This window comes from Oncorhynchus gorbuscha, linkage group LG04 (genome assembly GCF_021184085.1).
Source record: "Oncorhynchus gorbuscha isolate QuinsamMale2020 ecotype Even-year linkage group LG04, OgorEven_v1.0, whole genome shotgun sequence".
NCBI classification, from domain to species: Eukaryota; Metazoa; Chordata; class Actinopteri; order Salmoniformes; family Salmonidae; genus Oncorhynchus; species Oncorhynchus gorbuscha.
This window is the reverse complement of record NC_060176.1, coordinates 9888260-9914927: the sequence shown is the minus strand read 5'-3', so window position 1 is coordinate 9914927 and position 26668 is coordinate 9888260. Positions and strand designations below refer to the sequence as shown.

The following is a 26668-nucleotide window of genomic DNA, read 5'->3' as shown; positions in this document are numbered from 1 at the left end:
TCCCTATCCGAACAAATGTAGACATGGCTAATCATGATACTCACTGATCACAATAGGAGGAATTCCTAGCGTTCCTTCTGATGTTGTTTGCTTAATGTGTGCTGTTGAGAACTAATGTAATGTAATGTATGCTGCAGTGTCAGAGGCAATACTGCAGAGCATGCTGAAACATACTCCCTCCAGCCCAACACTGCAATTTGACTAAAAATCTAAACCTGTGTTTACTCAAATCATCCCTCACTTCAGACAGTCCTCTTCCCGACTCGTGTGCAGTCTGTTAATTGAATTATTAATAGTTTGCTTATCACATCGAGTTAGGCTTGTCAAATGCACCTCCTGTCTGACTCACAGAGAAGCTGCACGTGTTGTCTTTGATAATCTCCTTCTCTATTCATTCCACTGCTGAGGCCTGTTTCACTGTGACTGTATCATTCCTCACATCGAAGATTCATATAACAACAAGATATCTATGGCGAAATGCCATGCTGTGAAGCTCAAGCTCCCATATCTCTCAACCCCATGCAGCCAATCTGACTAAAAGGCTTTTATACTAGGCACAGAGGATACTCCTTTTTGGTATTGTTTCGCAGAATCCATGCGCCATTTGTCCCTCATTATCATGTGTCTATAGAAGTCATTTTTCACTGTGGGTATTGTAGAGAGAGTGCCATCACTGTTATTTCCCATCTAGACATTGTACAGGGAGGGATTTCACCGTGCCTCTTTACAGTCCGTTTCCCATGTGGGTGTTATAAAATCAATGTCTGTGTAGAGCTAGAGAAGTGAGGAGCTTCACAGCATGGCATTTTCCCATAGTCATCTTGTTGTTATATGAATCTCCGATCTGACTAGTCTCTCAAAGCACTTCATGATGACGGAAGTGAGTGCTACGGGGCGGTGGTCGTTTAGCTCAGTTACCTTAGCTGTCTTGGGAACAGGAACAATGGTGGCCCTCTTGAAGCATGTGGGAACAGCAGACTGGGATAAGTATTGATTTAATAATATGTCCGTAAATACACCAGCCAGCTGGTCTGCGCATGCTCTGAGGACGCGGCTGTGGATGCCGTCTGGGCCTGCAGCCTTGCGAGGGTTAACACGTTTAATTGTTTTGCTCACGTCGGCTGCTGTGAAGGAGAGCCCGCAGGTTTTGGTAGCGGGCCGTGTCAGTGGCACTGTATTGTCTTCAAAGCGAGCAAAGAAGTTGTTTAGTCTGTCTGGGAGCAAGACATCCTGGTCTGCGAAGGGGCTGGTTTTCTTTTTGTAATCCGTGATTGAGCCGTTGAATTGCTACTCTACTTTGTCTCTATACCGATGCTTGATGCTTAGCTTGTTTGATTGCCTTGCGGAGGGAATAGCTACACTGTTTGTATTCGGTCATGTTTCCGGTCACCTTGCCCTGGTTAAAAACAGTGGTTCTTGCTTTCAGTTTTGCGCAAATTCTGCCATTTAATCCACGGTTTCTGGTTTGGGAATGTTTTAATAGTTGCTGTGGGTACGACATCACCGATGCACTTGCTAATAAACTCGTTCACCGAATCAGCGTATTCATCAATGTTGTCGTTTGACTCAATGTGGAACATATCCCATATCCACGTGATCGAAACAATCTTGAAGCGTGGAATCAGATTGGTCGGACCAGCGTTGAACAGACCTGAGCGCGAGAATTTCCTGTTTTAGTCTCTGTCTATAGGCTGGGAGCAACAAAATGGAGTCGTGGTCAGCTTTTCTGAAAGGAGGGCGGGGGAGGGCCTTATATGCGTCGAGGAAGTTAGAATAACAATGATCCAGGGTTTTACCAGCCCTGGTAGCCCAATCGATATGCTGATAGAATTTTGGGAGTCTTGTTTTCAGATTAGCCTTGTTAAAATCCCCAGCTACAATGAATGCAGCCTCAGGATATGTGGTTTCCAGTTTACATAGAGTCAAATAAAGTTTGTTCAGGGCCATCGATGTGTCTGCTTGGGGCTGTGTCTGCTTGTGGCTGTGATTATAATTGAAGAGAATTATCTTGGTAGATAATGCGGTCGACATTTGATTGTGAGAAATTCTAAGACAGGTGAACAGAAGGACTTGAGTTCCTGTATGTTGTTATGATCACACCACGTCTCGTTAATCACAAGGCATACCCCCCCCCCCTTCTTGTTTCTGTCGGCGCGATGCGTGAAGAAACCAGCTGGCTGTACCGACTCCGATAGCATGTCTCGAGTGAGCCATGTTTCCGTGAAGCAAAGAACTTTACAGTCACTTATGTCCCTCTGGAATGCTACCCTTGCTCGGATTTCATCAACCTTGTTGTCAAGAGACTGGCCATTGGCGAGTAGTATGCTCGGAGCGGTGCGCGATGTGCCCGTCTCCAGAGCCTGACCAGAAGACCGCTTCGTCTGCCCCTTTTACGGCATCGTTGTTTTGGTTCGCCAGCTGGAATCCGATCCATTGTCCTAGGTGTTGGGCAAAACACAGGATCCGCTTCGGGAAAGATGTATTCCTGGTCGTAATGATGGTGAGTTGAAGTTACCTCTTATATTCAGTAGTTCCTCCCGACTGTATGTATTAAAACCTAAGATTACCTGGGATACCAATGTAAGAAATAACAAAAATAACAAAACAAAACAAAAATACTGCATAGTTTCCTAGGAACGCGAAGCGAGGCGGCCATATCTGTCAGCGCCGGAAGTAAATGAGAAGCTCAGGAGGCTGAAGAAATTCGGCTTGTCACCAAAAGCACTCACAAACTTTTACAGATGCACAATCGAGAGCATCCTGTCGGGCTGTATCACCCCCTGGTACGGCAACTGATCCACCCACAACCGTAAGGCTCTCCAGAGGGTAGTGAGGTCTGCACAACGCATCACCGGGGGAAAACTACCTGCCCTCCAGGACACCTACACCACCCGATGTCACAGGAAGGCAATAAAGATCATCAAGGACACAACCACCCGAGCCACTGCCTGTTCAGCTTCTATCTCAAGGCCATCAGACTGTTAAACAGCCACCACTAACATTGAGTGGCTGCTGCCAACATACTGACTCAACTCCAGCCACTTTAATATTGGAAAAATAGATGTAAAACATGTATCACTAGCCACTTTAAACAATGCTACTCAATATAATGTTTACACACCCCACATTACTCATCTCATATGTATATACTGTACTCGATACCATCTACTGCATCTTGCCTATGCCGTTCTGTACCATCACTCATTCATATATCTTTATGTACATATTCTTCATCCCTTTACACTTGTGTGTATAAGGTAGTTGTTGTGAATTGTTAGGTTAGATTACTTGTTGGTTTTTACTGCATTGTCGGAACTAGAAGCACAAGCATTTCGCTACACTCGCATTAACATCTGCTAACCATGTGTATGTGACAAATAAAATTTGATTTGCTGCTAGCTGACCAAACCAAAGGCTTGTCTGTTAAAATGTGTCTGTTCACTCCTGGGACTAAAAACCCTGAGTCTGTTCCTAGGGGGATGGGGACGGGGACGGTCAGGCAGACTAATGGTGTGTCACTGAGAGCCTGGTTCTCGGACGTCCCATCACTGGTTGCCCTACCCTGGGGCCTTGGCTAGGCTTAGGCAGGTTCTGGGCTGGCTGACAGTTGGCACTGTCTGGGCAGGCTGCTGGCTGTCTGCAGACAGCTGAGGCTGAGCTGAGGCTGAGCTGAGACTGACTCATTACTGCTGGGCACCTGCTGTCCAACAGGGGGAGAGAGGAGAGGAGATGAGAGGAGAGGAGAGGAGAGGAGAGGAGAGGAGAGGAGAGGAGAGGAGAGGAGAGGAGGGAAGGGAAGGGAAGGGAAGGGAAGGGAAGGGAAGGGAAGGGAAGGGAAGGGAAGGGAAGGGAAGGGAAGGGAAGGGAAGGGAAGGGAAGGGAAGGGAAGGGAAGGGAAGGGAAGGGAAGGGAAGGGAAGGATCAACCCCTCTCAACAGGTGAGGAGTGCAGCATGAATTTACATTTAACATTTACATTTAAGTCATTTAGCAGACGCTCTTATCCAGAGCGACTTACAAATTGGATGACTCCCCATCTGTGCTGATGACAGTGGGTGAGCAGGCATGTGGCCTCATTATACCCTTAACAACTGGTCCTATCTTGTGATTTAGGTTAATGGTTAAGGTTCCAGATGGGATATAGATCGCTGATCTGTAATCAGTTTTCAAGGGGTAGGTAGAAAGAAATGGCAGTGGGGACTAGTGGGAGGCTCAGCTGCTGTTCTGTGGCTGCTAAGAGAGACAGGGTCACTGGTTATGGCTCCTAATATGTACTCGGCACCAGTTTGTCTCAATAAACACAAATTAACAAGAATGTTTAGTTGGCACAAGCAAGCGCACACCAAGTTAACAGCCGTCTAACAAGTGTGTTTCATAAATGTTTGGTATGTATAACTGCAACATGTTCCTTTATCCTCCCCTCAACCTGATTCCAGATGAAATTTAAAGTGGCCTAGTAAGACAGTCTTAGCTGTCTTACTACAACAAACAGCCCAATCAAGCTAATTGTTTCTGGATTTAAACATGACTAAAAGGGACTTGAGGGCCTCACTTCTTTGTTTGATTTAGCTTCAAGCCATATCCACTTTCCCTCAACGGGAACGGTTTGTGGAAGTGAAATATATCACCTATATTTATCATGTTGTTACGTAAGGGCTTATGAGGCCGGTGGGCGGCTGGGCTAGGTCTATGTGGGGGAGGCCTGCCTGTCTGTCTGCCCTGGGCCTTGGGGCTGGGAGCAGGAGAGTGACGTCCATTAGCTCTTATTTATGAGGAGCTGCCTGCTGAGGTAATAACATTTCCACTGTCTGTGTTGTGTGACTGGTGGCCTAAAAGGGTAATGGTGCTGCGTTTCCGACACGCTGCCAAGGAGTAGCCTTATTCCTCCTGACATATCACCCTCTGCAAAGCTTACCATCTGGAGAAACACCACTAATGCAAATCCATGGAGCGCTACTACAGCAGATGGAGAGAGATGAATCTGTAACAGGAGCTGTACTGTAAAGTAGGATACATGTCATACCTGATATTACTACTAGTAAATGAAAGTGGAATAAGAACAACGTGGGTGGTTGGGTGCTAGGTGGAGGACACAGGGCGGTGTGTGTTTGAGCTGGGGTGGTCAGGAGAGGCCCTGTCCTGGGTCCCAGTCATGGTTTTTACTCACGACATGGCTGACTGGCCATAACTGACCCCTGACTCTCTGTGCATCTCTTCTACAGCAACCCGTAAGTTCATAGACTGTCCTACTTCCTGTAGTGGGAAAACAAATCTCTGTCCTATCAGATGCAGCTTTATGAGGGCTTATCAGTATTATGTACCCATCTCAAATCTCTGTACCCATATCTCACTCATAATAAACAAGCCTAGTCAGAGGGGTTGGGTGTAATGCGGAAGACACGTTTCAGTTGAAGGCATTCAGTTGTATCCCCTTTTCCCTTTCCCTAGTGTCCTCATCCCATACCAGATATGTGTCAGAGCTGTGGCACAGGTTGTTCATTGAGACAACAATAACACATCATGGCCATCTCTTGCTGAGTCGCTCTTACTGTGGGAACTTCAGAGCCAGCTATCACCCCACTCTCTTCTGTTAGCTTTGTTTCAGCCACCACATACAGTGAGCTCTAAAAAGATTGGGACAGTGACAATGTGTTGTTGTTTTGGCTCTGTACTCCAGAACTGGGGATTTGAAATGATACATGTTAAAGTACAGACTGTCCCCATTAATTTGAGCGTGTTTTCATCTTTATCAGGTTAACCGTTAAGAAATTACAGCACTTTTTATAAAAGTATTGGGACAAATCCACTTATGTGTATTAAAGTAGTCAAGTTGAGTATTTGGTCCCATATTCCTAGCACACAATGATTACATCAAGCTTATGACTCTACAAACATGTTGGATGCATTTCCTGTTTGTTTTGGCTGTGTTTCAGATTATTTTGTGCCCAATAGAAAATAATGGTAAATAATGTATTGTGTCACGTTAGTTTCATTGTATAAGAAGAATAGAATATGTTTCTAAACACTATTACATTAATGTGGATGCCACCATGCTTACAGATAGTCCTGAATGAATCTGAATAATTATGAGTGAGAAAGTTAGACTCACAAATATCAATTTGTTTTTTTTCTGCCCCTCATAGCAAACTACCGAAGGCCACAGAGACGGCTACATCAACACCACCACAATGGTTAGGCTTAAGGCTAGCTTAATGGGGGGAAGGGGACATTGGTAACATCACATGACCTGCTGGAACAGAAACTAGGCTCGTTCACACAGCTTTTTACTGCACACTGCTCGAATAACTCTGTGGCTTTCTACTGTATCTAAAATGGTGCCTTGTGATGAGAAAACATGACCAGAAACTGGGGTTAAGAAAGAGATGAGGTAGTAGTGGTGTGGTCAGGTCCCAGTGAACATGTTAAGTTGGCTGTGGGTTCTGAATGCTTTGAGCTCTGGTGGCCAGCCGGGGAAGAAAGGCCTTTTACTGGCTCCTCTTTGATGGCGCCCTTTGAGTGGGTTCAAAAGCAGTGAAAGTCCAGCACACAGTGATATTTAGCCTGCCGATTGAAGTTATAATGCCACGGAGGGCAGAGGAGCGCCTGGTTGGCTCAGCGGACTTGATCAACATTTCCCTCCCTGCTTTAGACTCAGCAGGAACACTCTCCTTGTTGCTATGCTCTTTATGGTGTACAGTACCAGGACCACATAGGACTTTCAGACCAAGGCCAGAACATATGCTTTTATTACCCATGTAGTTTCATGCCATAAAGCTACTCTGTCTCATGTTTGAGGTGAAACGTTGCTACTGCTGTGGCGTGTGTGTTTGTGCGTGTCTGTGTTCTTTTCCGTTTGGTGAAAAGTCATGACTCCTGTTCCAGAGAGCCCCCAGGCAACCTGACCTAGTCCTGACACAGAGGAGGCCATTCAGCCTCTCAGACTCTAAATGATGCTAATCTAAGATGATTCTCTAATTGATGGTAACCTCGCTATTATCCAATCCAGAGCTGTTTGTGGGGTGAGACCAGATCAGAGGCCTCAGTAGACTGACAGAGGCCTGCTGTGTAATTGTATATGTACACAGTATGAGACCTGAGCACAGGGGTGAAGAAGGCTCTAACTATGGAGAGCCAGTTAGCTAGTCGTTCCCCTGGTCATTGGGAGGATGACAGGCTGGGGGCGTTGTGGACAATTCAGTTAATTCGCTTCATTTGTTCAGAATCATTCTGGAACTTTCCTCTCTTGCTCAGTCAGGTTAGATATGAGTTTTGAGATATGATAAAACAACAGGTAAAGCTGGACATTGGCACTAGTTTCTGCTCACTGAGACCAAGGAAGAATTCAATCAGATGAAATAATTCCAGATGCTAAAGCCCTAGCCACCACCTCAAATGTGGTGAGATGTGATGTGATGATTACTTATGAGGAATAGTAGAAGCGTTTTCAGTACACCTAAAACATTTCAACTTTATGTTTTTTTATTGAAGCAGTGTAATAACATTTACAGTAGATAGAGGCTTCCTTCAGCCTGAGGGGTGAGGTCCCTGGCGCCCTTTTAAGGCGGTGGACCCATTGTGTGCTGCTGTGCTCTCCCTCTTCATGTGTATTAGTTATTGAATATTTGACCTTTCTGGTTTGCATGAGCTCATGGGACAAGTGGGTTTTTCCCCAGGAAGTGGAGGTCTTTCACTCTCTCTCTCGTGCTCACTCTCCCTCTCTCCTTCTCTTTCTCTCATTTACTCACACACACAACAAATTGTAACTGTGTTCTTGGCTGGAACTCTCCAGTGGGATGAAGTCACACATGAAGGTGAGGAGAGGGTTGGAGTAGAGCAGACGGTAGTATTGGACAAGCAGAACTCCTACGCTCCCATCTGCTTCATGTTAACCCTTAATGGTGGCTATTTGTGCTGGGTGATGTCTGATTACTGACGGCTACCGGAGGCCATTCGGCCCCTGGACAGTCCCCCAGGTTCAGCAGAGGTTAACCCTGTAGGACAAGGGAGGGCAGGGGAACAGGATGGGGATTGCTAAGGGAGTGGTGTAAGTCTACAGCTGCCTGACTGACACAAATGAAACTCAATGTTCACAGGTGTTTATTTACTCTGAGCAGTTCCACAAGTGAGGCAGTTTTAGAGGACGGCTCAGTGTAAAAACTCTGGTTGGGGACAGAGATAAGATGAACTCAGATGGACTATATTCTGAAAATCACACCATATGCTTTGCACACACAACCTTATCAATGGACTTTGACCCTAAAGAGACAACAAAGCTGGATGTTTGGGGGCCCATTTTTTTAATGGCCAACTGTGGCTAGTGGCTCTCATCCTAGTGAACCCTCAACATGACTGTACCTAACACCCCTAATGGAAGCAGTGATCAGTATGATAGTGTAGACTACCCCTATAACAGCCAGTATAATGGGCCAGTCCAGTTCGCCATTCACATCCATGATAAGCTGGGGAATGAAGGAGAATCTAGGGAAAGCCTGACTATGCAAATCCCTGGAACAGCTCTACTTCAAGGGTGGAGTTATGTTGCTGCACTTCTAGAAACAAATGAGAGGGCTTAAGCAGGTCTGGTATTAAAGCACCAGGCCTCACCGGGATCTACTTTGAGCAGGCACTGGTTCGACTCTCCCATAAATCAATGCACATGAAAAGGCAGTTCAGTTCATCACCAGTCATCAAGTCCTGCATACTTCCAAAACATGTACGATTATCAGTTATTTGTGTTATGGCTGACTGCTGTTGTGCAGGTACTGTAAATGAAGGTAAAGTTGTGGTGGTGGCTGGTTCATACAACTTTATCAAGGGTTGGCAGGCAGGACTGGGGGGTTGACCAAGTACCACCCTGTCAGTGGTTATTTCTAGAGTCTACTCTAGGTGGTCTGGCCTGAGTTTAATGGTATTGTTAATTGAAATGGCTGCACTTGGACCTGGGACCCTACTATCTCCCCTACCCCTTACTGGACCTCTCCTCCACAGTGTCCTGGTCCTACCCTACCCCTACTACCCCATCTCCCCTACCCCTTACTGGACCTCTCCTCCACAGTGTCCTGGTCCTACCCTACCCCTACTACCTCGTCTCCCCTACCCCTTACTGGACCTCTCCTCCACAGTGTCCTGGTCCTACCCTACTACCCTGTCTCCCCCACCGCTTACTGGACCTCTCCTCCACAGTGTCCTGGTCCTACCCTACCGCTACTACCCTGTCTCCCCTACCCCTTACTGGACCTCTCCTCCACAGTGTCCTAGTCCTACCCTACCCCTACTACCCCATCTTCCCTACCCTTTACTGGACCTCTCCTCCACAGTGTCCTGGTCCTACCCTACCCCTACTACCCTGTCTCCCCTACCCCTTACTGGACCTCTCCTCCACAGTGTCCTGGTCCTACCCTACCCCTACTACCTCGTCTCCCCTACCCCTTACTGGACCTCTCCTCCACAGTGTCCTGGTCCTACCCTACTACCCTGTCTCCCCCACCGCTTACTGGACCTCTCCTCCACAGTGTCCTGGTCCTACCCTACCGCTACTACCCTGTCTCCCCTACCCCTTACTGGACCTCTCCTCCACAGTGTCCTAGTCCTACCCTACCCCTACTACCCCATCTTCCCTACCCTTTACTGGACCTCTCCTCCACAGTGTCCTGGTCCTACCCTACCCCTACTACCCTGTCTCCCCTACCGCTTACTGGATCTCTCCTCCAGTGTCCTGGTCCTACCCTACCCCTACTACCCTGTCTCCCCTACCCCTTACTGGACCTCTCCTCCACAGTGTCCTGGTCCTACCCTACCCCTACTACCTCGTCTTCCCTACCCCTTACTGGAGCTCTCCTCCAGTGTCCGAGTCCTACTCCTACTACCCGTCTCCCCTACCCCTTACTGGACCTCTCCTCCACAGTGTCCTGGTCCTACAATACCCCTACTACCTCGTCTCCCCTATCCCTTGCTGAACTTCTCCTCCACAGTGTCCTGGTCCAACCCTACTACCCCGTCGCCCCTACCCCTTACTGGACCTTTCCTCCACAGTGTCCTGGTCCTACCCTACCCCTACTACCCCGTCTCCCCTACCCCTTCCTGGACCTCTCCTCCACAGTGTCCTGGTCCTACCCTACCCCTACTACCCTGTTTCCCCTACCCCTTACTGGGCCTCTCCTCCACAGAGTCCTGGTCCTACCCTAACTTGGGCCCAGCCATAGTGTGTGTCCCTCTAACGCTGTGTCAGTGCGACCAGGTGCTGGAATTGGCCAGAATTGGCTGAGAGGGGAGCTGTATTGGGATTGGGGGATATTATAAAGTTGCAGATATTTGCATCATTTTTCTTACCATTTAATCTACATTTTCTCATTAGAGAAGCTCAAGCTCTTGATTTGGAAGTCAAGGTCTCTGAATCTTCATAGGGCATTATGGGCACGTATGGAAGGCAATTAACTCTGCCGTTTCCTCTTAGTCTGCTGTGGTCCCACTTATTATGATCCAGTAGGCAGGCATACCATTTTCCTCAAAAATGTGTGTTTTTGTTAATTAATCGCCTAGAGTATTTTGGAGAGAAATCTCTGGCCTCCCTCCATCCACAGAACTGGTTGGTGAATCCATGGCTGAGCTCTGCTCTGGCTGTTTATCTTATGCTGGATCAGCTATAATGGTAATCTACGTGAGACTCCTGCTACCCAAACGAGTGGGATTGCTGTCTCAGATAGAAAGGACTGTATCTATATATAGCACGGTAAGCTGTTTGTATGGTGAGGAAGTGGGTGCATGGTGGGTGCATGGCGTTTATTGCACGCCTACACGTATCCTTGTTTTCCAGTTGGTGGAGATGAAGCTGTCAGCCAGCAGTTGTAATACAGGATCTGTTAGATTGTCTATCAGAGAGTCAGAGACAGACAGGGTTAGTATAGCAGCTGTCGACTAGGGAGACGACTCCTCAGTGCTGCAGCACAATGTAGGCTAACTAAATCAGTACAGAGGCTGCAGCTGAGAGAGACACTGGATCCACTGACCTTCTTTTCATGGTGAACAGACAGCTAATGTTGTTATGGTGTGGAGTGGGTGGGGTGGTGGAGCTGAAAGGCAGCAGTGGAAATGTGTGGCGGTGGGTGGGTGGGTGGGTGGGTTAGTGGGTGAGTAGGTGGGGTTTGGGGAATATCTCCTCTGTGACATCAGAGGGCTTTGCTGGCCTGGGCCGGCTGCCCTGGTGTGTAGGTTTAGTTTCCTTCCTTCTGGCTGAGTGGCTGGGGCTGAGTGGAGTGGAGGGCTCTGCTCTATACTCTGTTCTCAAATCAAATCAAATCCAATTGTATTTGTCACATACACATGGTTAGCAGATGTTAATGCGAGCGTAGCGAAATACTTGTGCTTCTAGTTCCGACAATGCAGTAATAACCAACAAGTAATCTAGCTAACAATTCCAAAACTACTACCTTATAGACACAACTGTAAGGGAATAAAGAATATGTACATAAAGATATATGAATGAGTGATGTTCTGCACCGCTCTACTCTACTCTATACTCCGCTCCACTCGACTCTATACTCCACTCTACTCTACTCTATACTCGGCTCTACTCTGCTCTATGCCTTACTCTACTCTACTCAATACACCCCTCTACTCTTTACTCTGCTCTACTCTGCTCTCTGCTCTACTCTGCTCTCTGCTCTACTCTGCTCTCTGCTCTACTCTGCTCTCTGCTCTACTCTCTACTCAATACTCTGCTCTACACTACTCAATACTCTGCTCTACACTACTCTGTGCTCTGCTCTACACTATACTCTGCTCTACTCTGCTCTATACCCTTCTCTACTCTGTACTCTGCTCTGCTCTATACTCTGCTCTACTCTGCTCTATACCCTTCTCTACTCTGTACTCTGCTCTGCTCTATACTCTGCTCTACTCTGCTCTATACCCTTCTCTACTCTGTACTCTGCTCTGCTCTATACTCTGCTCTACTCTGCTCTATACCCTTCTCTACTCTGTACTCTGCTCTGCTCTATACTCTGCTCTACTCTGCTCTATACCCTTCTCTACTCTGTACTCTGCTCTGCTCTATACTCTGCTCTACTCTACTCTATACACTGCTCTTCTTTGCTATGCTCTACCGTATACTCTGCTCTACTCTATACTCTTCTCTTCTCTATACTTTACTCTATAATCTACTCTACACACTGCTATACTCTACTGTATACTCAATGCTCTACTCTATACTCTAAACTCTACTATATACCCTATACTCTGCTCTACTCTATACTCTACTCTATACTCTACTCTACACACCACTCTACTATATACTCTACTCTATACACTGTTCTACTCTATACTCTACTACAGTTGAAGTCGGAAGTTTAAATACACTAAGGTTGGAGTCATTAAAACTCATTTTTCAACCACTCCACAAATTTCTTGCCAACACTATAGTTTGTTAACAAGTTGGTTAGGACATCTACTTTGTGCATGACATGACACAAGTCCTTTTCCCAACAATTGTTTACAGACAAATTATTTCACTTATAATTCATTGTATCACAATTCCAGTGGGTCAGAAGTTTACAGAGACTACGTTGACTGTGCCTTACAAATTTGGAAAATTCCAGATAATGGCTTTAGAAGCTTCTGATAGGCTAATTGACATCATTTGAGTCAATTGGAGGTGTACCTGTGGATGTATTTCAAGGCCTACCTTCAAACTCAGTGCCTCTTTGCTTGACATCATGGAAAAATCAAAAGAAATCAGCCAAGATGTCAGAAAATACATTTTAGACCTCCACAAGTCTGGTTCATCCTTGTGAGCAATTTCCAAACGCCTGAAGGTAGCATGTTCATCTGTACAAACACCATGGGACCTCGCAGCCATCATACCGCTCAGGAAGGAGAGGTGTTCTGTCTCCTAGAGATAAACGCGAAAAGAGAAAATCAATCCCAGAACAACAGCAAAGGACCTTGTGAAGATGCTGGAGGAAACAGGTAGAAAAGTATCTATATACACAGTTAAACGAGTCCTATATCGACATAACCTGAAGCGCCGCTCAGCAAGGAAGAAGCCACTGCTCCAAAACCGCCATAAAAAAGCCAGACTACGGTTTGCAACTGCACATGGGGACAAAGATGGTACTTTTTGGAGTAATGTCCTCTGGTCTGATGAAACAAAAATATAATTGTTTGGCCATAATGACCATTTTTATGTTTGGAGGAAAAAGGGGAGGCTTGCAAGCCGAAGAACACCATCCCAACCATGAAACACGGGGTTGGCAGCATCATGTTGTGGGGGTGCTTTGCTGCAGGAGGGCCTGGTGCACTTCACAAAATAGATGGCATCATGAGGGAGGGAAATTATGTGGATATATTGAAGCAACATCAGTCAGGAAGTTAAAGCTTGGTCGCAAATGGGTCTACCAAATTGACAATGACCCCAAGTAGGTCTTCCAAAGTTGTGGCAAAATGGCTTAAGTACAACAAAGTCAAGGTATTGGAGTGGCCATCACAAAGCCCTGACCTCAAACCTATAGAAAATTTGTGGGCAGAACTGGAAAAGCATGTGTGAGCAAGGAGGCCTACAAACCTGACTCAGTTACACCAGCTCTGTCAGGAGGAATGGGTCAAAATTCACCCAATTTATTGTGCGAAGCTTGTGGAGGGCTACCCGAAACGTTTGACCCATGTTAAACAATTTAAAGGCAATGCTACGAAATACTAATTGAGTGTATGTAAACTTCTGATCCACTGGGAATGTGATGAATGAATTAAAAGCTGAAATAAATCATTCTCTCTACTATTATTCTGACATTTCACATTCTTAAGACAAAGTGGTGATCCTAAATGACATAAGACAGGAAATTTTTACTAGGATTAAACGTCAGGAATTGTGAAAAACTGAGTTTAAACTTCCGACTTCAACTGTATATACTCTATGCTCTACTATATACTCAAATCAAATGTTATATTCTGCTCGATACTCTGCTCTACTTTATACACTGCTCTTTGCTCTGCTCTACTCTACTCTGCTCTACTCTACTCTATACTACACCGCTCTACTCTATATTCTACTATATACTCTATACTATGTTCTACTCTATACTCTGTTCTACTATACTACACCGCTCTACTCTATATTCTACTATATACTCTATACTATGTTCTACTCTATACTCTGTTCTACTATACTACACCGCTCTACTCTATACTATGTTCTACTCTATACTCTGTTCTACTATATACACCGCTCTACTCTATACTCTGCTCTACCATATACTCTACACTCTGCTCTATACTCGACTCTATTCTCTGTTCTACTCTATACTCTATACTCTACTCTCCCTATACTCTGTTATATACTCTGCACTACTCTATACTCTGCTCTATACTCTGCTCTACTCTCTACTCTGTACCCTATACGCTGTACTCTGCTCTATACTGTTCCACTCTACTTTACTCTACACCATGCTCTATCCTCTGCTCTACTCTATATCCTATACTCTGTACTATGCTCTATACTCTGCACTACGTTATACTCTGCTCTATACTCTGCTCTACTCTATACCCTATACTCTACTCTGTACTCTGCTCTATACTGCTCCACTCCACTTTACTCTACACCATGCTCTATTCTCTGCTCTACTCTATACCCTATACTGTACTCTGCTCTATACTGCTCCACTTTACTCTACACCATACTCTATTCTCTGCTCTACTCTATACTCTGTACTCTGCTCTATACTGCTCCACTCCACTTTACTCTACACCATGCTCTATTCTCTGCTCTACTCTATACCCTATACACTACTCTGTACTCTGCTCTATACTGCTCCACTCCACTTTACGCTACACCATGCACTATTCTCTGCTCTACTCTATACCCTATACTCTGTACTCTGCTCTATACTGCTCCACTCCACTTTACTCTACACCATGCTCTATTCTCTGCTCTACTCTATACCCTATACTCTGTACTCGGTTCTATACTGCTCCACTCTACTTTACTCTACACCATGCACTATTCTCTGCTCTACTCTATACCCTATACTCTACTCTGTACTCTGCTCTATACTGCTCCACTCTACTTTACTCTACACCATGCTCTATTCTCTGCTCTACTCTATACTCTGCTCTTTAATCTGCTCTACTCTATACTCTACTCTATACCCTATACTCTGCTCTACTTTATACTCTGCTCTATACTCTGCTCTACTCTATACCCTATACTCTACGCTGTACTCTGCTCTATACTGCTCCACTCTACTTTACTCTACACCATGCTCTATTCTCTGCTCTACACTATACACACACATACACACACACTGGTACTCATATGGATGTGTGTCTAAGGCTGTCTAATTGGTGCACACAGGAATAGAGGTAATTTATGGAAGCGTTGGCTGAACTCTGTCAGACTACAGGAGCACTCTGTTTTGTTAAAGAGGGATTTAACCTCAGCCGCTCTCCAAGTTACTGCTGCAGAGCTGCTTTTAATTCAAATGAAATGTAATTCTATGAAAAAGGCTCCGCTACCATTGCAGCATTGGTTAATTCACTTGAGAGGAGAATATTTACATTTCAGGAGTGTTTGAACAGGGAGTGTTTTTTTTCAGTTCCCACTGGCATCTGTGTTAAGGTGCGACTGAAGGTCAGGACACTTCACCGTGCAAAGAGAGTCCACTGTGTGTGTGTGTGTGTGTGTGTGGGGGGGGGGTGCAAGCAGACCAGACTTTAGATCCCCTGCAGATTGAGCGACTGACTCTGGACTCTGGACAGGATCAGCTGTCTGTGCAGTGATGGCTGTCCAGTGTTGTCATGGAGACGGTGGTGTGAGGCTGCACAATAGAAGTTCAGTAGCCTGGTCCCAGATCTGTTTGTGCTCTTGCCAACTCAATTGCTGTCCTTGTTAAGCCAAGCATGACAAGGAGTGACAAGGAGTTGGCGTGATAGCACAAACACAATTGTACATACAGTGAAGACTGAATGGTGCTGGGAAGAACAGTGAGCTAAGATCCTTCCCACCCTGGGAGGCTGTTGTGGTTGTGTTGTCCCAGTTAGTCACCCACCCCACAGTGGGAGTCATCCTGTGTTGAATATGGAGCTAATGGTGATGTACCCAATGAGCCATATGAGGATCCATCACATATATTACTGGACAGAGCCAGCGATGTTTCTGGGTATATTCTCTCTCGCTTTCGCTCTCTCTCTCTCTCTTCACTGTACTGCAGCCTCATCAATCATGGGAACTAGCACAGAGAGAGTGGCAGAGCAACAGTCAGTCTGCTGGTTAACAGGCTCACTGAGAGTAGAGCTCTTGGAGACAGAGAGAGTGGGACTCTGATGTTATAGCTGAGGCTGTGGAGAATGGAGAGCATGAACCTCAAGTTCTGGAGGTTAAAAATAAGAGCGTGTGAGCAGTAGGTAGATTATCTCTCTCTCTCTCTCTGCAGGCACATGGTCAGCATTGTAGTGTAGTGCAGTGCAGTAGAGCAGCAGAGCAGGCTGCAGACATACGCAGGACCGCTGATGAATTATTGAACAGTGCCAAGTGGACGTGATGTCGGCATGCATGCAGCGCATACAGAGGACTAGGGAGAGGCATGGGGAGAGAGGGAGAGGCATGGGGAGAGAGGGAGAGGCATGGGGAGAGAGGGTGAGGCACGGGGAGAGAGGGTGAGGCACGGGGAGAGAGGGTGAGGCACGGCGAGAGAGGGTGAGGCACGGGGAGAGAGGGTGAGGCATGCGGAGAGAGGGTGAGGCATGGGGAGAGAGGGAGAGGCATGGGGAGAGAGCGAGAGGCATGGGGAGAGAGGGTGAGGCGGTGAGGCATGGGGAGAGAGGGTGAGGCATGGGGAGAGAGGGTGAGGCACGGGGAGAGAGGGTGAGGCATGGGGAGAGAGGGTGAGGCATGGGGAGAGAGGGTGAGGCATGGGGAGAGAGGGTGAGGCACGGGGAGAGAGGGTGAGGCACGGGGAGAGAGGGTGAGGCACGGGGAGAGAGGGTGAGGCACGGGGAGAGAGGGAGAGGCACGGGGAGCGAGGGAGAGGCACGGGGAGAGAGGGAGAGGCACGGGGAGAGAGGGAGAGGCACGGGGAGAGAGGGAGAGGCACGGGGAGAGAGGGAGAGGCACGGGGAGAGAGGGAGAGGCACGGGGGAGAGAGGGAGAGGCACGGGGAGAGAGGGAGAGGCACGGGGAGAGAGGGAGAGGCACGGGGAGAGAGGGAGAGGCACGGGGAGAGAGGGAGAGGCACGGGGAGAGAGGGAGAGGCACGGGGAGAGAGGGAGAGGCACGGGGAGAGAGGGAGAGGCACGGGGAGAGAGGGTGTGGCACGGGGAGAGAGGGTGTGGCACGGGGAGAGAGGGTGTGGCACGGGGGAGAGGGTGTGGCACGGGGAGAGAGGGTGAGGCACGGGGAGAGAGGGTGAGGCACGGGGAGAGAGGGTGAGGCACGGGGAGAGAGGGTGAGGCACGGGGAGAGAGGGTGAGGCACGGGGAGAGAGGGAGAGGCACGGGGAGAGAGGGTGTGGCACGGGGAGAGAGGGTGAGGCACGGGGAGAGAGGGTGAGGCACGGGGAGAGAGGGTGAGGCACGGGGAGAGAGGGTGAGGCACGGGGAGAGAGGGTGAGGCACGGGGAGAGAGGGAGAGGCACGGGGAGAGAGGGAGAGGCACGGGGAGAAAGAAGGAACAAGCTTGGGTGAGGGAGAGACAGATAGTATGGGAAGGGGTGTGTTTATGTTTGCAACAGAGAAATATGTTGAGGAAAAGGGTATTTGTATGAAATAATGCATGTGAGAGAGTTGGAGAGTGTGTGGAGTAGGTAGTAAGAAAGAGGGGTTTATTGAGGGAGAGAAAGAGGGGTTTATTGAGGGAGAGAAGGCAGTATATTTCCATCTGCATCGGTGGATTAACTGAAAAAGACAATGCATATTTTAACAGTCAGGTGGCCATGTGCCATGAATCAATACACATGCACTGATTTAATCCACTACCAGATTAGATCCACTCCTGTCACAATAATTTATTTAAAATGGAAAGATGATTCATGCATTGGAACAAACTTAGACTGTTTTAATCATGGTAACCTTGCGGTTAAGAGTGTTGGGCCAGTAACCGAAAGGTCGGTCGTTCGAATCCCTGAGCCTACTAAGTGAAAAATCTGTCGATGTGCCATTGAGCAAGGCACTTAACCCTAATTGCTCCTGTAAATTTCTCTAGATTAGAGTGTCTGCTAAATGACTCAAATGTAAATGTATTTTTACCTGTGACATCCTGTCCACATGGAGCCAGAGCCAGTCCACTCTGATATAGGACATGCTTTGTGTGCTGTTCTCAGCTGTCACTTAACTAGTCCCACAGGAGAGGCCTACAAAACATGCAGAGAAAATGTAATAAAATGCACTGCTTCAAGCTCTGTCTCAACCTACAGACAGGCAGTCCCAGTCACTGCTTCAAGCTCTGTCTCAACCTACAGACAGGCAGTCCCAGTCACTGCTTCAAGCTCTGTCTCAACCTACAGACAGGCAGTCCCAGTCACTGCTTCACGCTCTGTCTCAACCTACTCCGAGCATCCTGCTCACATTGTAGACAGACAGGCAGTCCCAGTCACTGCTTCACGCGCTGTCTCAACCTACTCCGAGCATCCTGCTCACATTGTAGACAGACAGGCAGTCCCAGTCACTGCTTCATTACCAGCCTCTGGAAGATGGCTAATTAGTGTCATTGTTGGAATAGTGGCGACAGAAGTGCCAGTGACATTAGCAGTGTTTTGGTCATGAACACTCCAGATGACCTCGTTTTCCTGTGGCCCTCAAACAGTGGAGTGGTTATGTGAGTCCGTATTTACCCTGGCTTTCACAACACACGGGTCAGGATTATGTGTTTACCTCCTGCATGCTGCATAGTAGTGTAGAGGTCAACGAGTTACTGAACAACACAAATGGATGGAGTGTTTACTCTCTAGAAGACCGAGCCAAAGCCGGATGTTTATCTCAATGCCTACTCTGCTGTATGTCTCCTCAGTCCTTACTGTACACCATGTTCACTCTCCCTCTTTCTCTCTCCAGTCCTACTTTGTCACTGACTATGATCCCACGATTGAAGACTCGTATACGAAGCAGTGTGTCATTGACGAGAGGGCGGCCCGGCTTGACAGTAAGTATAGACCCTCAGCCTGTAAACAAACAGGAGAAATCTGACCACAGCACTAATGTTCATTGAGAAATACCAGCCTTCACAAGAGATTATCTTGGAGGGTTTAGTTTTGTACAGTACCTTTTTCAGGAGAGGTGCTACTGTGTGTGTGTGTGTGTGTGTGTGTGTGTGTGTGTGTGTGTGTGTGTGTGTGTGTGTGTGTGTGTGTGTGTGTGTGTGTGTGTGTGTGTGTGTGTGTGTGTGTGTGTGTGTGTGTGTGTGTGTGTGTGTCTAACATGTCTGTCCCTGTGTTTGTTAGTCCTGGACACGGCCGGACAGGAAGAGTTTGGAGCCATGAGAGAACAATACATGAGGACAGGGGAGGGCTTCCTGCTTGTCTTCTCAGTCACTGACAGAGGAAGGTGAGTGACAACCCAGTCACGTGTCGCCCCCACGCTGCCTCTCTCTGTCTGCACCAATCTCTGTTTGCGCTTTTCTCTCTCTCACTCTCTCTCTCTGCGCGTCTCTCTATCTGCGCCTATCTTCGTCTGTGCTTCTCTGTCTGTCTCTCTCTTTCTCCCTCTGTCTGCCTGCTCCTCTCTCTTCTCATGCTAAACACATACATCTCTCTCACTCAGGCTCTTGTTCTCCCACACGTCCGTTCTCGCCAACCTGTGTCATCATTCTCTTTTGTTCTCCTCTGCTCATATACCTCTTTCAACATCCACCTCTTTGCAGGCTTTGTTTTTCTGTGTAAAAACCCTGCATTAAATCACCTGCATGAGAATGAATGCATCCCCTCTATATGTGCTGTCCTGTAGTGCTGTGGTCGGCAGTCTTGGGCCCTTGTCACCCCTCTGGTCCCTGTGCAGCAATGTGATGGTGGTGTGTCTCAACCCACCCCTCAGAGTCCCCTCTCTCCCTGCTGTAAACAGTCTTTCCTTCCTCCATTTACGTTAGTCAAGGCTCTCCAGATTTACTATGTGCTCGCCAAGCTGCCCGCCGGCAGCCATTCACTAGAACACACTCCTGGGTTTGTGGTTACATTCTGTTTCCCTTTATCTCTGGGGGATATTTCTATGTATGCCGTTTGGTTCAAACAGTTACTTAGCATGATATTTGTATTACACTAAAAGCCTTTCAAGTCAACGGGGAGCAAAGCTCTGGTTAAAGGGACAGACCTGCTTAGGGCTACCCCTCCCTGGTCAATGGAAGGCAGACAAGCCTGTGCTGAGGCTGCTCACAAGTTCACCAAGGCTTTACTGCAATGCTCATGCAAACATTTCTGGAACATTGAGGCATGCAGTACCACAGGAGTTCATTGACTTCTCTGTCTGCTCTGGAGTACCACCCTTCACCCACCCTGTCTGATTCCCAAATGATGGCGTTGACTCACTTAGAGTTCTTAGGAAACTATGCAGTATTTTGTTTTTTTATGTATTATATCTTGCATTGTTACCCCAGGAAATCTTACGTTTTATTACATACAGTCGGGAGGAACGATTGGATATAAGAGCAACGTCAACTTACCAACATTACGACCAGGAATACGATCACCACCCGGGACAATGGATCAAATTCCAGAAGTCGACCCAAAACAATGGCGCCGCAGAAAGGGCAGACTAATCTTTCAACTGGTCAGACTTCGTAGACGTGCACATCGCCCACCCTCCCGAGTATACTACCAGACAAGGTCCAGTCTCTTGACAACAAGGTAGACGAAATTCAAGCAAGAGTTACCTTCCAGAGAAACATCAGAGATTGTAACATTCTCTGTTTCACGGAAATATGGCTCTCTCTGCATATGTTATGGGAATCGGTTCCGCCACTGGGCTTCTCCATGCATCGCAACGACAGAGATAAACCCCTCACTGGGAAGAGGAAGGGTGGGGGTGTATGCTTCATGATTAGCGTCTCATGGTGTAATCATAACAACATACAGGAACTCGAGTCATTCAGCTCACCCGACATAGATTTCCTTACAATCAATTGCAGGCCATTTTACCTACTAAGAGAATTCTCATCAGTTATAGTCACAGCTGTGTACATTCCCCCTCAAGCAGACACCAAGACGGCCATCAAGGAACTTCACTGGACTATATGCAAACTGGAAACCATATCTCCTGAGACTGCATTTATTGTAGTTTGTGATTTTAACAAAGCAAATTTGAGAACAAGGCTACTTAAATTCCACCAGCATATTGATTGCACTACACGCATGAGCAAGACCCTTGACCACTGCTACTCTAACTTCCGCGATGCATACAAAGCCCTCCCCCGCCCTCCCTTCGGCAAATCCGACCTAGACGCCATCTTGCTCCTACCGTCATATAGGCAGAAACTCAAACAGGATGTACCAGTGACTAGAACCATTCATCGGCTGGTCCGACCAGCCACGCTTCAAGGTTGTTTTGATCACACACATATGTTCCGGTCAGCCCCAGAGAACTACATCGACCTATACGCTGGCTCGGTGAGTGCATTTATAAATAAGTGCATTGGAGATGCTGTACCCGCTGTGACTATTAAAACCTACCCTAACCAGAAACCGTGGATGGATGGCGGCATTTGCGCAAAACTGAAAACTCGATCCACCGCATTTAACCATGGAAAGAGGTCTGGGAATATGACTGAATATAAACAGTGCAGTTATTCCCTCCGCAAGGCAATCAAACAAGCGAAATGCCAGTACAGGGACAAGGTGGAGTCGCAATTCAACTGCTCAGACACGAGACGTATGTAGCAGGGTCTACAGGAAATCACGGACTACAAAAAGAAAACCAGCCATGTCACGGACACCGATGTCACGCTTTCAGACAAACTCAATACCTTCTTTGCCCGCTTTGGGGATAATACAGTGCCACCGTTGCGGCCAGCTAACAAGGACTGTGCCCCCCTTCTCCGTGGCTGACGTGAGTAAAACATTTAAACGTGTTAACCCTCGCAAGGTGGCTCGCCCAGACGGCATCCCTAGCCTCGTCCTCAGAGTATGTGCAGACCAGCTGGCTAGTGTGTTTATGGACATATTCAATCGCTCCCTAACCCAGTCTGCTGTCCCCACATGCTTCAAGATGGCTATCATTGTTCCTGTACCCAAGAAGGCAAAGATAACTGAACTAAATGACTACCGCCCCGTAGCACTCACTTCTGTCATCATGAAGTGCTTTGAGAGACTAGTCAAGGATCATATCACCTCCACATTACCGGCCACTCTAGACCCACTTCAGTTTGCATACCGCCCCAACTGGTCCACAGATTACGCAATCGACATCACACTGCACACTGCCCTATCCCACCTGGACAAAAGGAATACCTATGTAAGAATGATGTTCATTGACTACAGCTCAGCATTCAACACCATAATACCCTCCAAGCTCATCATCAAGCTGGAGGCCCTGGGTCTCAACACTGCCCTGTGCAATTGGGTCCTGGACTTTCTGATGGGCCGCCCCCAGGCAGTGAAGGAAGGAAACAACATCTCCATTTTGCTAACCCTCAACACTGGGGCCCCACAAGGGTGTGTACTCCTGTACTACCTGTTCACCCACAACTACGTGGCCATGCACACCTCCAACTCAATCATCAAGTTTGCAGACGACACAACAGTAGTGGGCTTGATTACCAACAATGACGAGACAGCCTAAAGGGAGGAGGTGAGGGCACTCGGAGTGTGGTGTCAGGAAACAACCTCTCAGTCAATGTCAAAAAAACAAAGAAGATGATTGTGGACTTCAGGAAGCAGAAGAGGGAGCACCCCCCCCCCCCCCTATCCACATCGATGGGACAGCAGTGAAGAAGGTGGAAAGTCTTAAATTCCTAGACGTACACATCACAGAAAAACTCAGATGGTCCACCCACACATACAGTGTGGGGAAGAAGGCACAACAGCGCCTCTTCAACCTCAGGAGTCTGAAGAAATTTGAGGTCAGTACAGGTGCATCAAAGCTGGGATCTAGAGACTCAAAGACAGCTTCTATTTCAAGGCCATCAGACTGCTAAACAGCAATCACTAAATCAGAGAGGCTGCTGCCTACTTTGAGACCCAATCACTGGCAACTTTAATAAATGGATCACTAGTTTCTTTATACAATGCCACTCTCAATAATGCCACTCTAAATAATGTTTACATATCTTACATTACTCGTACCACATGTGTATACTGTGTTTATACCACCTACTGCACCGTGCCTATGCCGCTCGGGCCATCGCTCATCCGTATACTTTATATGTACATATTTTCATTCACCCCTTTAGATTTGTGTGTATTAGGTTGTTGTTGGGGAATAGTTTGATTACTTATTAGATATTACTGCACTGTCGGAACTAGAAGCACAAGCATTTCACTACACTCGCATTAACATCTGCTAACCATGTGTATGTGACAAATAAGATTTGATTTGATTTTTATAGCGACGCCAATCCCATCTGCCTGGGTGCTGTGGGGGAAGGGAGGGCAGGGGGGTTCATTTTTGTGGCTGTGAGACAACATTCCTGGGAGGTCCACAGAGGCACCAGCTTTATCTTTATATCTGAGCTTTACTGGGGGCATCGAGTGATGCTGTGTGCTTTATGTTTCACAGCTTTGAAGAAATCTACAAATTTCAAAGACAGATCCTCAGAGTCAAAGACCGGGATGAATTTCCCATGATCCTTGTAGGCAATAAAGCAGACCTGGAGCTTCAGAGACAGGTGAGTAGCAGTCATCCTAATGGCCCAGAGGCCTCAGCTCAAATACACATACATGTTAGGGTGATGTGAGGAAAGTAAATATAAAGCAACAAGCTTTAAAAATGTGTAATTTCTAATTGATTTATATTTTTAAATGTGAAAATGGATAGTGGTGATGGTGGCTGTAGTTATTTGGGTAGACAAAGAGGGAGTGAGGAAAAGAAAGAAAGAGAAGATGACCAACAAAAACATTGTGGGACAGAGGAAAAGAGGAGGGAGGAAGGGTATGAAAAGGAGAGGGCTCATTCCGTGGCCTTCATTGGCTTTCAGCTGCAGTTTACTTTCCCACGTGACTCCACACTCTCACCTGCTGGAATAAAACACATTCTCTCTTCTGAGCAAATATAAATGCATTTATCACATCAATTACTGTTATAATTATTATAATTATTTTTATTGGCTGAATATAATGTGGGGCCTCTGTTAGAATTAATAATGAAGTAGTCTAAATGTGGGCTTTAACAAATTAGTTGAGGATTATGATTCAATTCTAACCATTACTGGCAACTCAATGGGTTCAGCTGTTTTAGGACGGTAGAATAAATGATTTTGCAATGAGGTCTGAGCCCGTATCCACAAAGTGTCTTAGAGTAGGAGTGCTAATCCAGGATCTATCCATACAATCTGATTTATTATGAACTAAAAGGCTAAACTAATCCTAGATCTGCACTCCTACACAGAGACGCTTTGTGGATACGGGCCCTGGTCTCTAATCTTGTCGTAATAGTTTAAGATGGACCAGAAGCAAAAATATTCTAGCTAAGCACATATAAATCAGGTGCTATTTGAATGTAAAAGGTAATGTGATACATTTGCTGTATTGTTTACACATTTCATAGTGACTCACTCACTCTTGGCTGTGAACCCTCTGACCCATGTTTCTCAACCTCACCAGCAGATGTCACCAGTTTCCTGATTCTTGTGTTTTGTCAATGGTCATGTGTTAGAGGGTGGTTCTCGCTCTCTCTGTGACTGTGTGATAAAATGTATGGGCGCGTTTGTTCTGCATCGCCTGGTGGGCAGAGTTTGATCATTTGACACCGTTCAATTGGTCCTAAAGTGAAATCTTCACCCAGATAGGGCACAGGGTGATGCAAAATAGCACTTGCTATTTATCTAAGATATATCCCTGTATCTGTTTCGTCCCTTCAGGTGACCCAGGAGGAGGGCCAGCAGCTGGCCAGACAGCTCAAGGTGACGTATATGGAGGCCTCAGCCAAAATCCGTATGAATGTAGACCAGGCTTTCCACGAGCTGGTTAGAGTCATCAGGTGGGTGGAATCATTACTGACTAGAGTTAGAGTTATCAGGTGGGTGGATTCATTACTGACTGTAGAGTTGGTTAGAGTTATCAGGTGGGTGGATTCATGACTGACTGTAGAGTTGGTTAGAGTTATCAGGTGGGTGGATTCATTACTGACTGTAGAGTTGGTTAGAGTAATCAGGTGGGTGGATTCATGACTGACTGTAGAGTTTATTATAGTAATCATGTGGGTGGATTCATGACTGACTGTAGAGTTGGTTAGAGTTATCAGGTGGGTGGATTCATGACTGACTGTAGAGTTTATTATAGTAATCATGTGGGTGGATTCATGACTGACTGTAGAGTTTATTATAGTAATCAGGTGGGTGGATTCATTACTGACTGTAGAGTTGGTTAGAGTTATCAGGTGGGTGGATTCATTACTGACTGTAGAGTTGGTTAGAGTTATCAGGTGGGTGGATTCATTACTGACTGTAGAGTTGGTTAGAGTAATCAGGTGGGTGGATTCATGACTGACTGTAGAGTTTATTATAGTAATCATGTGGGTGGATTCATGACTGACTGTAGAGTTGGTTAGAGTTATCAGGTGGGTGGATTCATGACTGACTGTAGAGTTTATTATAGTAATCATGTGGGTGGATTCATTACTGACTGTAGAGTTGGTTAGAGTAATCAGGTGGGTGGATTCATGACTGACTGTAGAGTTGGTTAGAGTTATCAGGTGGGTGGATTCATTACTGACTGTAGAGTTGGTTAGAGTCATCAGGTGGGTGGATTCATTACTGACTAGAGTTAGAGTTATCAGGTGGGTGGATTCATGACTGACTGTAGAGTTTATTATAGTAATCATGTGGGTGGATTCATTACTGACTGTAGAGTTTATTATAGTAATCATGTGGGTGGATTCATTACTGACTGTAGAGTTGGTTAGAGTTATCAGGTGGGTGGATTCATTACTGACTGTAGAGTTGGTTAGAGTAATCAGGTGGGTGGATTCATTACTGACTGTAGAGTTGGTTAGAGTTATCAGGTGGGTGGATTCATGACTGACTGTAGAGTTTATTATAGTAATCATGTGGGTGGATTCATTACTGACTGTAGAGTTGGTTAGAGTAATCAGGTGGGTGGATTCATTACTGACTGTAGAGTTGGTTAGAGTCATCAGGTGGGTGGATTCATTACTGACTAGAGTTAGAGTTATCAGGTGGGTGGATTCATGACTGACTGTAGAGTTGGTTAGAGTTATCAGGTGGGTGGATTCATTACTGACTGTAGAGTTAGTTAGAGTCATCAGGTGGGTGGATTCATTACTGACTAGAGTTAGAGTTATCAGGTGGGTGGATTCATGACTGACTGTAGAGTTTATTATAGTAATCATGTGGGTGGATTCATTACTGACTGTAGAGTTTATTATAGTAATCATGTGGGTGGATTCATTACTGACTGTAGAGTTGGTTAGAGTTATCAGGTGGGTGGATTCATTACTGACTGTAGAGTTGGTTAGAGTAATCAGGTGGGTGGATTCATTACTGACTGTAGAGTTGGTTAGAGTTATCAGGTGGATGGATTCATTCA

At 46.5% G+C, this 26668-nt stretch overlaps 1 protein-coding gene across 1 annotated transcript in view; it reads left to right on the top strand.

Moving 5' to 3' along the window:
- Nucleotides 1-26668, top strand: part of rras2 (RAS related 2) — a 47831-nt gene that overhangs the window by 15248 nt on the left and 5915 nt on the right. The window contains exons 2-5 of the mRNA XM_046345752.1: nt 19035-19122; nt 19421-19523; nt 23682-23790; nt 24982-25100. Coding sequence (XP_046201708.1) covers nt 19035-19122; nt 19421-19523; nt 23682-23790; nt 24982-25100 — 419 coding nt within the window. The remainder of the gene's footprint in view (nt 1-19034; nt 19123-19420; nt 19524-23681; nt 23791-24981; nt 25101-26668) is intronic.